The sequence below is a fragment of the Gorilla gorilla genome, chromosome 9, assembly GCF_029281585.2.
Source record: "Gorilla gorilla gorilla isolate KB3781 chromosome 9, NHGRI_mGorGor1-v2.1_pri, whole genome shotgun sequence".
NCBI classification, from domain to species: Eukaryota; Metazoa; Chordata; class Mammalia; order Primates; family Hominidae; genus Gorilla; species Gorilla gorilla.
Window position 1 is genome coordinate 12,276,562 of NC_073233.2, and position 13,509 is coordinate 12,290,070.

General features: G+C 39.3%; 2 protein-coding genes across 8 annotated transcripts in view; one reads left to right on the plus strand and one right to left on the minus strand.

The window, feature by feature from the left end:
• LOC101136052 (olfactory receptor 52E6) overlaps positions 1–687 on the minus strand; it is a 100,277-nt gene extending 99,590 nt beyond the window's left edge. For all 5 annotated transcript variants that reach the window (XR_010135353.1, XR_008669549.2, XR_008669550.2 and 2 more), the window contains exon 1: positions 285–687. The gene's annotated coding sequence lies outside the window, so the exon portion shown is untranslated. The remainder of the gene's footprint in view (positions 1–284) is intronic.
• OR56A3 (olfactory receptor family 56 subfamily A member 3) lies at positions 668–13,288 on the plus strand. 3 transcript variants are annotated; one of them, XM_063710629.1, is made up of 4 exons: positions 668–912; positions 5,260–5,416; positions 6,746–7,022; positions 9,249–10,397. In XM_063710629.1, exon 4 carries the CDS (start codon positions 9,285–9,287, stop codon positions 10,230–10,232), a length of 948 nt encoding a protein of 315 aa, XP_063566699.1. In that variant the 5' UTR covers positions 668–912; positions 5,260–5,416; positions 6,746–7,022; positions 9,249–9,284; the 3' UTR covers positions 10,233–10,397. The 3 variants fall into 3 exon arrangements, with proteins under 3 accessions (XP_063566699.1, XP_004050619.1, XP_055211275.1); XM_004050571.4 differs by having other exon boundaries at positions 699–1,044; XM_055355300.2 differs by lacking the exons at positions 668–912; positions 5,260–5,416 and adding an exon at positions 4,181–4,304 and having other exon boundaries at positions 9,249–13,288.
• Positions 13,289–13,509: the final 221 nt, after the last annotated feature.

Below are 13,509 nucleotides of genomic sequence, written 5' to 3' on the forward strand. Positions count from 1 at the left end.
GCCATCCGGACAGCCACCTCGGATACCCTGACTCAGCATTTCCGGGTTCACCTTTCTTGTTCCCGCTGCCTCAGTGAACACGCATGCCCACTAAAGCAGGTCACTAAGGCACGTCACTCATCTATATAAATGCGCTACACCTTTGGCACAGCGTGACTTCCCTGGCCTTCCCCCTGCGGACCAGTGAACCTCGCCCGAGAGCTCAATAAAGAAGATTTTTGCCCTCTTTGTCTCGCCTCTCGGCCTTATTGATCCACGGTGCCCTTCCATTGCCTTTCACTTACCGGGGTGACCCTTCCGGGACTCCGCTGGGATGTGGCGTCTCATCTGGAGCTCACCTCCTGAAGAGAAGCGTCCACAGCTTCACCGCCATGAAGGGAAAAAGGAGAGAGAGGCGGGGAGGGCCACGGAGTCCTGGTGGCACTCCGTGTTCCTTCACAAGTCTTTGTCCGGCGGGACAAGGTTTACAAGAAGCGCCAAGCTCTTCGCCAACCAAGTTCCTCCAGAGAAACTGAGAAGCGCGTTTGTGTTCCAGCAGAACGGAGTAAATTGCTTTGGGCTGTGTGTATTTAAAGGGGCAAGGAACGCAGTCTTCTGATTGGTGTGCGTCCGCTCGCCGTGTCCATGGTAACCAGCTAGCGCCCTGACCCGGCCCGGACCTCAGCTGCGGGGAGACTACCGGAAGCTCAGGAGAACAGCCCGCAGCCTACGCCGCTGGGCCCTGGTCACCGGTTTGGTTAGTCTCGGGCTCTCGAGTCTGCCAGGAGTCTAACAACGCAGTTCTCCTCTTCGGCGGTCTTAGGTTTCCTCTTCAATGGCACAGATTTTTGCCCATCTGTCCTTCTTTTTCTCCCTGCCTTTAGTTCCTGTGATTCAGGTGCTTACAGCACGGAGACCTGCCACGGCGCACAGGTGATGTCTTGAGACATGGGGCTGGGGTCCAACAAAGTAAAGGCCAGGAATTTCTTTCTCCTGGTGATGAATAATTACTGGCCGCACTGATTGATAGCATATTCCATTCTAGACGCAGGACACACCTATGAGGTATGGTCTCTCTGATTAAATTTTATCAACGCATTGTGGTTAAGGAATGTGTCCAAGGTATAGACTGAGCAAAACCAAACAGGGACGGGGTCAGACCATGTCTTAACCATGCAGGCAGGTTGTGGGAACGAGCTTGAGAAATACATTTCTGAGTGCCTTAGACCAGATTGCCTGGGAGGGGAATGAAATGAGGATGATGAGGCTGGAAGGTCAGGCTGAGATCACCTGGGCTCCTGATCCCACCATTCTAGACCTGATTTCCACGTGGCCCCAGGTATCCCTGAGATAGCTCACATGACTAGAATGTAGGAACGTGGTCCTGCCTCTCTTGGGAGGCAGTCTTGGCCTAGTCCCAAGGGCTCATTTGGTGAACAAGACAGATTTATACTTCACTGAGCACCACTAAGTAGCATTTGGCCCTTTCAGCATCTGACTTGAAGTGGTCACTGTGAGAAGTCTATATCCTGTTCTTTTCCCTGCTCAGGTGTTCTTGGGATTCTCTGGGTCCTCTGGCTCACAGCCTTACGCACCTGCTCTTCCCTTCACAGCCTAGGAGACCTGGTCTTCTCTGGGTCAGATGCCCATATCATACAGTAGGAATAGGGGCTGTTCGATTTCAGAATGATTCCATCAAATCCAAGACAACAAGTTAGCTTAATTTAGGTATACTCCAACATTGTCAAAGCCTATTCAATAGAAAATATGTAACTTGTTTGTGCAAGTCTTTCATAATTATTTTCATGCCATATGTTTCCGTTTCAATCTTAATAATTTCTTGCTTCTGTGATAAGCTAAATCCTCCAAATCTTGGACCCCATAAGGTGTCAGAGACCAGGGCCAGGGCCCTGCTTTCCAAGGCCTAACAGGATCTGACTGTTGATTTCTATTCTGGTTATCTGTTGGTGTCATCTAAAAATAAGCATTTATTATACTAATGAATTTGTGCATTGTGAATTCAGAAAGGGAACAGTGGGGAAATCTTGTCTGCACAACAGTGACTGGGTCATGAGCTGGGATGGATTGAATTACTGGATGTGACCGTGACAGCTACGCTGTACCATGTAGCTGTCAGCTGAATTTCTTGGTTCTAACTCGTGTGACATGTACTGCAGCTGGGATGTCCAATATAACTTTTTTACTCACATGTCTGAGATGGTTCAAACATCACAGCATGACTGAGCATAGGCCTCTCTTTGTGAGTCTTTTCCATATAGCTAACTGGGGCTTCATCACAGCAAAACTGTCTCAGTGCAGTCAGATATCCCCCTAAACAACTTAACTAAGAGATGCTGGTAGAAGCTACAAGGCCTCTTAGGAGCTTGTCTCAGAATTCAAGCAGTTTCACTTCCAACACATTCTTTTAATCAAAAGTGAATCCAAGACTCATCTCAGATTGAAAATAAGGGGATCATACAAAGTATTGATTCCTCACTAGCATGCTACATTGGCGGCGGGCATCTTTTGAGATCAGCTACAACAAATACTGATGAGGTGAATTAAATTACTCTAAAAATTCTCATATTATTCAGCTTCTAGCCAAGATGTGATGAAAGGGACTGAATTTGCTTTCCTAACTGACCTAAAACAAAACAAACCAAAAGTGGAATAAAATATAGTAAACAATGAGTTTCAAGACAGTAGACATCAGGCAAGTAAGGACAGTAATCCCTGAAATATGTGAAACAAATGAGGCAGGCCCTACAACTGCCCCAGTTTTTTGTCTTCAAAGAGTTTCCAGGCTGCAGTGCAGGGAAGAAAGACCAAATGGAACTCAGTGGAGTCCCTAAGTTGAGGAGATGTAATTGGAGTACAGAAAGACCAAAGCCGCTAAAGCTCGCAGGAAAGAATACTGGAGAAAAGAAAGCTGCACACAGAGAGAAGCCTGAAAACTTACAGAGGATCTTCCTCAAGTAATGAATGAATGTGTGCAGATGAGGACGCTAACCAAGGTGGAGGAAGGGAGGAGGGCACCTAAAAGAATTAGTGAGAACAGTATCCAATCAACACACAGGGCCTGAAATAGTATCTGTTTCCACCGTCGAGAAAGGAAAGCATTATAATTCATAAGGCATTGGGTAAAATTCTCAAATGGTCTTTCCTAGTAGTGAACAGCAGTCAAAAATAATAAAGTCAACTTACACATAGCAACATGTATAAATTTTAAGATACAGCATTGATAGAAAAAGAATAACATTAGATTTACAACCCAGTGACAGTTATATAAATTCAATTTTAAAAGAATTTTTTCATAAATTAAGTATATCCCTGTGTAAGCATACTGAAAATTAATTAGAAAGATATATTTTAAATCCACTGGAGTTTTCACTTTTCTAAAGGGAAGGGAAATAGGAGGAATGTTGGAAAATACAGGAAAAGAAATAAAGCAAAAGCCTTGAAGAAACTTATGATGCTTGTTTCCATTAGTTGATAAGTGTGAATAATTCATATAAGGTTCAAAATGAAAATAAAACCTAAAGGAAAAACATGGTTGCTAACTAATATTGGGTTATTTATAAATTCCATTTTTAAACCTCTCACCACAAAAAAAATTATTATAGGTCTTTTTTCTCTGAATATCACATTGCATTTTCTCAGTAAGATTTTGTTCAGTTTTCTCTTGCATTTTTATCATAATACCTTCATAAAAGTCATGATAGATTAACACCAATCCATTCAATAGCATGGTTTGGGCAGTGCCTATCAAACAAAACAAGCAGGAAGCCCACTAAAATTTCCGTTCACTTATTGGATCCACAGAAGCTGCTCAGTGTGCATAGGCAGATGAATATGAACACAGATGGATGTGAACATAAGATCCCTGTACCCAGGAGATGTACTTACTGCCTACAGGACAAGCAGTCAATGTAGCACTGGATTACCGGGGGTTTTTTGTCACAGAAAGAAAGAGAATAATTTTCTTCTCCCATCTAACTGCCTGTTTTTCCCAGGAGGACTTTTTGGTCCTAAGGGAAGAGGGATTAAGAAGTTCCCAGAGGTCAGAGTTTCTGAGGCACTACAATTATAACTGCCCCAGATACTTCTGGAACTAACAAGAGCTCCAATATTAATGGAGCCAAACCCCATGCTTCACATTTTCTGTGAGTCTGGCTAGAGGATGTTAATGGTGGCTATACCAAGATTAGCCAGAAGACTAGAGAGATCTCTGTCTTCCGTCCCTATCTGTGCTCTTTTCCATTCCTGGGTCAATACTGCTGAAGTAGTCTGAGAAGGAAATAAATAAAGACTGCACCCTGTCTCAGGTAAAGAGGCTTATGTGCTCTGGGACCTTCTCTCTTTTGCCATCCTCTGGGTGCTTGGTGGTAGCAGAAATGCAGGAAAGTTGCAATTTGTCTATAGAAGATTAACAGGCAGTATGAGAGCTAAAAAGTGCATAATTTGGAGCCAAGTTAAGAAAATTTGGAGTTTTCAACTCTGAATATGGAAATTTAGTGGCTTGAAAACAAAGAATATGCCTACCAATGTCTGAATTATAAAGTTAGAATTACATTAGTTTCTATAACTTCAGAGGTTGAAGACAAAGACCACAGTTCAGGACCAGTGGAAGTCAGGAAGTAGTTCAAAATATTTCTGATCAAAATTGCTAAAATCTACTTCTGACAAGAACAGAAAACTATGCCCAGAAGAGCAGCTAGCTACCTGTCACTAGATGCACTGAATAATATCTGAAACTACACCTGACAGAGGTATCTTACAGGCCTGCCTGAATTTTACCAAGATAGAACCCTAGCAACTCTTTTACTTTTTAAAACAGGGTTTCTTTGGCACTATTCTGTGGGCCTATCTTGCACCCTGGGAAAGCCTAGGCTGATGGTCTCTCCTTTAGTCTTTGAGCTTCAACTTCTTTGGCTTTCTCATCTTGTTCCTGGCTGGAACTGGAAACCATTAGCTCCAGTTCCTAAGCCCTAGTGTGCCATTGGCAGGTTTTGATTACAAACCAAGATTGAATAATGAAAGGAGAAAAGGAGCAAATGTGTTTCCAGATGCTTTACTTCTAGGGATGAGTACTTTATTGATGCTTGTTGAATGATTGAAAAACATGCAGAAACATTAGAGAAAATAGAAGGAAAAAGGAAAACTCAGTGAGTTAGAAAAATAAAATAATCCTCCTATGTAATCCTCAGAAATTTCATCTTAGTGCTAAAAATAATTATCCCAAAGCTCTTCAAGAGACAGAAAATATACTATTTCCTCTAGGCTTCTCTATGGATACTCATGCCTAAGTCACCAGATCTTCCATTTGGCTCTACCCTGCAAAGGTCATTTCAAGATTTTCTCTACTTCCAAGCACGAAACATTTAATTCCTTCTAGGAGTCCTTTGTGACCCCTGGAGAAGAAAAGCTACTTGGAAAGGTAAGATTTGGGGCTGTGATTTTTCTTTAAAAAAAAAAAAATAACCACCTTATTTGCTTCAGGTTTTTTTAAATAAAATAAAACATTACTGAAGTTTAAGTCCCCTTCATACACTGCAAAAGGCTCCTAGAACAGATAAAGGACTTCAATAAAGATCCAGGATACAAAATCAATGTACAAAACTTAGTAGCATTTCTGTACACCAATAAAGTTCAAGCTAAGAGCTGAATCAAGAATGCAATCCTAGTTACAAGTGCCACAAAAAGAATAAAATACCTGAGAATACAACTAACCAAGAGGCTGTGATTTTTAACTGTAAAAATTTTGCAGAAAGTAGGATCAGAGGATGCAATGAGCAAAGGAATAAATGACAAGAAAGTAATGCAGACGATAGTGTTTAAAGGGAATATGTGGAATTTAACAGCCTGTAGTTGTACTTGCTGTGGGTGCAAAGTTAATTGGGGTTGGGTCAATTATGCCAAGTTCTAGGCTTAGAAGGTCTTACTGGTTTTTGTTCCACACTTACAAGTTAATGTATTCAAAGACAGAGAAGGAAAAGAAGCGAATGAACATAGTGCCCAGGGCATGAAGAAGGGTCGTTAGTCACCAACTCGAGGCTGGAAGTTTTGTTCTAGGGGTTATTATCTTGAGGACCTCCTATAATTCCAGTATGTCTTACTCTCAGTGAGCCACTCTATCAAGGAAAATGGCAAAAATATTAGAAAAGAGAAAGTAAGATTGGAGGGTGGCAGGTATGAAGTGCGTAGAGAATGATTTTATAATCTTTATTTAACCTTGAAGGGGTTGTTCCTTAAGACTCAAAACCAGGAATACAATAAAAGACACAATACAAAAGGGGAATAAGGAGGGAATTGGAGCCTATGAGCTGTGGGAAGCAGGAGTCGGAGTTGCAAGAGGAAGGAAGAGGGAGAATCTCCAGACTGCTGAAAAACAGCCCTTAGAATTGTATGTGTATGGAGAGTGTGGGTGGAAAAGAAAAACCTACAAAATATATAAAACAAAATCCCAAATAACATAAACATTTATGCATCACTATGGTGACACAGGGCACAGGCGTATTCCTATTTTCACTGGCTTGGACCTGAATGAATTATTTAGACTTTTATTTTCTCCACAGTTGAACCCTGAGAAACTGTAGGAAGACATGTAAAACCACTAAAATATGATTTGCCTACGTGAAAGATAATTGCTAAAATAATCAACTTACCCTACCTACTTCAAAGTATTATGAATCACAAATGAAACGGTATGTTTAAAATTCATTTTGAACTTACCAAAGTCATTACTAATATACCCTATTATTTGCAGGAGAAAAGAATTGGGAGAATATCTAAATCTCTTCTATATATGAGGTGAAGGGCCATGCCTGGCAGACTACATGGGGAATCAGTGGATCAAGAGGAGTGAAGAGAGGATCCCTGGAGGAATGCCCGTCCTCCCTCCACTGACAGCAGCCACAGTTACTAACAGGGTCTTTCTGATGAGGAGAATCTGACAGGACCCAGTTGAGCAAGGACTGGAACTGCTTTTGGGGAATAGGAAAGACAACTGAAAACAAAAAGCCTACCTGAACCTCTTCCAAAAAGTATGTTTCCATCAGTAGGAAAATATCATACAGTTTGGAGTTCACAGTTTTATTATAACTTCCTTCCTTGTCACCCTGTCCCTACCCCAAAACTTTTTTCCTCTGACAGATTCAATTCTTAAAACTATCAATTGTGTTTTGGGTAAAGTTTGTTTTCTTTTTTATAGGATCAGTGGGGTAAATACGTATAATAGAATTATTTATTGGGTTTGGCCGGGCACGGTGGCTCACACCTGTAATCCCAGCACTTTGAGAGGCTGAGGTGGGTGGATCTCGAGGTCAGGAGATCGAGACCATCCTGGCCAACATGGTGAAACCCCATCTCTACTACAACCACAGAAACAAACAAAATTAACTGGGTGTGGTGGCGTGTGCCTGTAATCCCAGCTACTCTGGAGGCTGAGGCGGGAGAATCGCTTGAACCTGGGAGGCGGAGGTTGCAGTGAGCAGAGATCGCGCCATTGCACTCCAGCCTGGCAACAGAGCTAGACCCCATCTAAAAAAAAAAAAAAAAAAGAATTATTTGTTGGGTCTGAAGGAACCCTAGAAATTAATCCAACCCAACCTCTATATTAGGTAAGATTAGGATTAGAATAATAACATATGGGCAGTTAAGAACCTGGATTTTGAAATATCACTTCCCTTGTTTGTAAGTGGTGATAATGAAACATATTTCACAGAATGTTGAATAACTAAATGGAATAAAGTGCTAAAACAGAGCACAGTTCCCAGCAAGTAGAAAGAATGACAAAAATAACCATATAATTTTGTTATATTAGTGAGCCAAAGTGTGAGAAACAGGGCATTTCTTAAACATTTGATGAAAAGGAATTTCACACACTTGATCTTAGCCAAAAGGCTGAGAAGTGATGAAAAGGAATTTTTAAACCTACAAAATAACATCTGAACAGAAACCTCTGTCCCAGTAGACAGAAATATGCACAATAAAACTGCATGATTTGGAGGGCCCCCAGAAGACCTGACCTACACCCTTGCCAAGCTACAGTGTTCTTTCTATGGGCTGTCTTTCACAATGCAGGGGAGGGGAATCTTAGAATCCTTTACCTTTAATGTAAATGTGGGTACCACATCACCCTATTTATAATGACTTTTTTCCAGCCTATCCCCTATGTCACACTCAACTCTCCTCTGCAGTCTCCTAATAATTTGTGCATATCTCTGACATTGCTCGTATCATTCATTCTCGTTACACCCATCATCTCCCAGAGTAGTTATAGGTTTGTTTTAGTAAAAATAAGGACAGTTTCTTATTAAATTTTGTGATGCTGGTACCTAACAGAATGCCAGGGAAAAGGGTTAAATGATAAGGGAATAATGGCAACATTGAACTACTGTTAGGAGAGAGGGAAATGTGTAGCTATATCATTACAGTCAAGATGGAAAAGGAAACTGGAAGGAGACAGAAGGACTTTAAAGGTGAACTTCGTCACCCTCACACAATTACAATAAGAAGAACCAATTTTTCATCATGTCTAATGACAAGCATTTCTCCCTGTTAGCTATGTGGAAGTGCCCACTCTCCTTTTAAAGCTGTTTCTCCCAAAAGTTAGGAAGCCTAAAAATATGAACATCTAAAAAGTAGAGAGATATTAAGGCAATTATTTGGTGGAATCTATGCCTACTAAATAAAAATGAATTTTTAGACAAAATACAAGTTAACTAAATTTATTTTAGATGTATGATTTAAAAAATCTCTAAGCAAAATAAGTGCAGCAGAAAGGTTAGAATAAGGATGTCATGGGGACATGGGGACTAGGGACATTTATCTGAGTCCCTTCCTTGTGCCAGGCTCTGCTATTTATTTGAGCATATTGCGATAGTCAACTTGTAGATATGGTAGGCTATGTGTACATTAAAAAGAAAATTGTGAAGAAGAAACCTATGGGTAGAAATTTAGAGTCTCACCTGTCACACTAAGGTTGTTTCCTAAGTGTTTTCTCCTTTTTAGTTTCTCTACAAAAAACAATTCTATTGAAAATGGACATTGAATAAAGTAAACATGTATAGAGGAATCATGTCACCTCAGACAGCTGTACTGTTTAAAGTGATAGGAATACCCCAGTGACATGACACTGAGGATAAACAGATGAATTCGCTTGGCTCTACATAACCTGCCAGAAACCACAAGTTGTACCTATGACAAACAAATTGTGCTATCTTTGTGTATCAAGAATCCGCAGCTAATTTGTAATCATAATTTTCCAGATCACTGAAAGAAAGCAGTAAAATATATGGGAAAATATGACAACACACCGAAATGACACCCTCTCCACTGAAGCTTCAGACTTCCTCTTGAATTGTTTTGTCAGATCCCCCAGCTGGCAGCACTGGCTGTCCCTGCCCCTCAGCCTCCTTTTCCTCTTGGCCATAGGTGCCAACACCACCCTCCTGATGACCATCTGGCTGGAGGCCTCTCTGCACCAGCCCCTGTACTACCTGCTCAGCCTCCTCTCCCTGCTGGACATCGTGCTCTGCCTCACTGTCATCCCCAAGGTCCTGACCATCTTCTGGTTTGACCTCAGGCCCATCAGCTTCCCTGCCTGCTTCCTCCAGATGTACATCATGAATTGTTTCCTAGCCATGGAGTCTTGCACATTCATGGTCATGGCCTATGATCGTTATGTAGCCATCTGCCACCCACTGAGATATCCATCAATCATCACTGATCACTTTGTAGTCAAGGCTGCCATGTTTATTTTGACCAGAAATGTGCTTATGACTCTGCCCATCCCCATCCTTTCAGCACAACTCCGTTATTGTGGAAGAAATGTCATTGAGAACTGCATCTGTGCCAATATATCTGTTTCCAGACTCTCCTGCGATGATGTCACCATCAATCACCTTTACCAATTTGCTGGAGGCTGGACTCTGCTAGGATCTGACCTCATCCTTATCTTCCTCTCCTACACCTTCATTCTGCGAGCTGTGCTGAGACTCAAGGCAGAGGGTGCTGTGGCAAAGGCCCTAAGCACATGTGGCTCCCACTTCATGCTTATCCTCTTCTTCAGCACCATCCTTCTGGTTTTTGTCCTCACACATGTGGCTAAGAAGAAAGTCTCCCCTGATGTGCCGGTCTTGCTCAATGTTCTCCACCATGTCATTCCTGCAGCCCTTAACCCCATCGTTTATGGGGTGAGAACCCAAGAAATTAAGCAGGGAATGCAGAGGTTGTTGAAGAAAGGGTGCTAACAAGGACAACTGGATCTCTGAATATCTAAAATAAGATAATTTATTAATCACTTAATGAGTGAGTGGGCTGAAATTCATATCTGTGACTTATAACCTCAAACTGGGTACACTAGATATTGTGTGTGCTTTTCAAAAACATCGGTTTTAATTTAAGTCTATCTTCCTTTTCACCCTTTTCTCAGAAATATTCTTGGCCCTCTCTCATTTTATTCCATGCTTATAATCATATTTTGTCCAAAACACTGACATTCCTTAAAGCAGATTTTAAAGTGAAAAATTTATGTTTCTGAACACACAACTCAATATGTCATGAATTTTGTATCATTAAAAATACAACTGCGGTTATTTTGTTGTGTCTGTTATGTGTAATGTCCTTTTATTCTTATTTTCAGAAAAGGGAATACATTGGAGAAAAAAACACAGTAGTTGAAATTTCAGTCCTCAGTGGTGGAAAGTTGCTACTGGTCTGTAAGTAGGTCTTTTTCTCTCACCCTTCAGCCACATCATTGCCTTTCTCTAGTTCTCTTTCTCCCCTCACCTCCTCTCTCCCCCTCTCCTTCTCTTTCTCTGGAAGACAAGTAAATTTTTGTAATGTGCATTGCAAGAGGGCAAGGGTTTTGCCTTGATTCCTCATGAGTAACAATTATCAATGAGTTTTATTGGATATATGAGATTCTTGAATCCTCCTCCCCAATGTGTCTGTGCTTAGAACATTTATCTTTCAGATCCAATATATCACAGGTTTTGATATGCAAACAAAGCTTTATTAATGAGTCAAAAGATTGCTGGTATTAGAGCATATAATCTAGCAACAATATTGACACCTAAAATACTTTTCCTGAACATTATTTTCTCATTAATTGGACAGCTTCTAAGCGCACATGGTGTCCTGTGAATTATGTTAGCTATTAAGAAACAAAAATAAAAAGAATATTGTTGTTGATTTGAGGACCTCAAAGTTTGGGTAGGAAAAATACAAATATGCACTCCAGAACACATTCTTCTAAACTGTAGAGCAGTGAGGAATGGAATAAAAGACATGTATGGGCAGTAAGACACTTGGTCCTGTAAGGAAGCGTTAGATAAAGAGAAGGCCTGGGCAGTAGGCCTTGCACAGCCACACACACACATGCACACACATACATACCCACAGCATAAAAGTTGTGTCCCGCCTGGGAAGAAATCAAATAAGAGAATTCACTGTGTTTCCCATTATTCATCCAATACCTGATAATAGTGAGCGATTTGTTTTAGAATATTCTTCTAAATACAAGATTCTGTGCTTCAGTAACAACTTACAAGTATGTGTTACTTTGTTTTGACCATACAAGGAAAATTTCTCAAGTATCTAATACCAAGACTGTCCCAAATGTCCGAATGTTTTAAATTTAACTGAAAGCATCTGAGATTAAGCCCTGTCCTACTCAAGCAGAATTCTGCAGAGCTCTCTCCGTTCATTTCTCTTCTCCATCTTGCAAAAAAAATGATAAATTAGTATTTAATTCCTGGATATCCTGGAATTGAAACCTACTGATTGAAAAATAAGCATATACCACATATAAGAAGCAATAGTTAAAAGCATATAATCAATAATTTAATTAGAAATTTCTCAAAAGTGAAAAGCCATCTGTTAAGATCCAAGTAGATACACCTTTTTCTTTATTACTCAAAGAAGAAGGACTCTCTAAAATCTCATTCTCATACATTTCAACATAAGAAAAATGGCTTGACTTGAAATGTGAATAACCGTATACCTATGGAAGAATCTTACAATTATAAAGATATAACATGCTTGTAAGGTAAATTTAAGCTACCACCTCTTAGGAAATATTAAAAATCTGAAAGTTTTAACAATATGCTATATTAACATATACTTATCAAAACACCAAAACTTTGAGGACTAGTTATTTTCAAGATCACATCGTTTGTATGACAAATCCAGATGTCTACAGTAAGCTGTTAGAAGATCACCTTGGGTGCCAGGAAAAGGACATATTGAGGGATTTAGAGTACATACCTCCCTGAGATTAAGAAAATTTTCCATAAGTCTTGTCTTCCCAAAGAACATGGTAAAAAGTTCATATTTTAAAAGTATTTGCCTGAAAAATCTGTTTTGCTTCACTTATATGTAATTTTTAGACATTTATAAACAATGTCAAAACAATATCGGCATATATTTATTTGAAAAACAAGGTGAACAAGTTAACTATGGTTTTATCTCACCAAAATAGGTAATATGAGTGAGGATTTCCTCTAGAACTGTGCTGTGCAATATGAGCCACATACTTAATTTTAAACTTTTTAGTACACATGTTGAAAAAGTAGAAACAGACAAAATTAGTTCTAATAATATATTTTATTTCGTCCAACATATCCAAAATATTATCATTTCAACACATAACAAATACAAGATAATCATTAATGTGATATTGCACATTCCTTTTCTGTACTAAGTCTTTGAAACACCCTGAGTATTTTACACTTAACATACATTTTAATTCAGACTACCCAGATTCCAAGCATTCAATAGCCACGTGAGGCTAGTGACTATGGTATTAATCAGTACTACTCTAGAAATTTTGCTTTGAAAGTCAGATATGGATAGAAAATAAAGTTAATTAGAAAATATGTATTCTTAAAATACATCTTATAATATAATACAGTTATATTTATATTATTTTGTTTTGGCTATAATTTTTCTTTTTTATATGTTTTGCCAAGGAAGTCAGGGTTTTAGAGGAGAGTAAAGATTTTTTTTTTTTAATGCTGCAATAACATGAGTGCTAAATCTTGGAAACCAAGGTGAGAAGATTTATTTTTAAAAGAAGTTTTAGTTACTGGGTTTTTAAGACATATGGTCCTGAAATCCCACAGTGACAGACTTGAAGAAGAGTCAAACTTAAGATCCTAAGGAAGAATGTAAATGAGTATTTACTCATGACAAGTAAGGAATATTAGCATTAGAGTAATCGACAGACATTAATACATTAAAGGTTTATCAGAAGGTAAATGATAAACATTATTTGTAATTCATTAAATTTTTCTTTACATCATTTACACACACATAGATCTGAGTATTTGAAACTATTTTTTGCTGTGTTCTTTTAATAAAATGTATTTTATATGAAAAGTTTAATAGTGAGATTGTTATAGTATATTATAAATATATATAAATAAAACATGAGTGAGAAAGCTGTCTCTTCAAACCAAATAGGTGTTATTCATAAAATGTTGAAACTCAGATTGTGCTGGTGAGACCTTGCATTTTCCCACACAT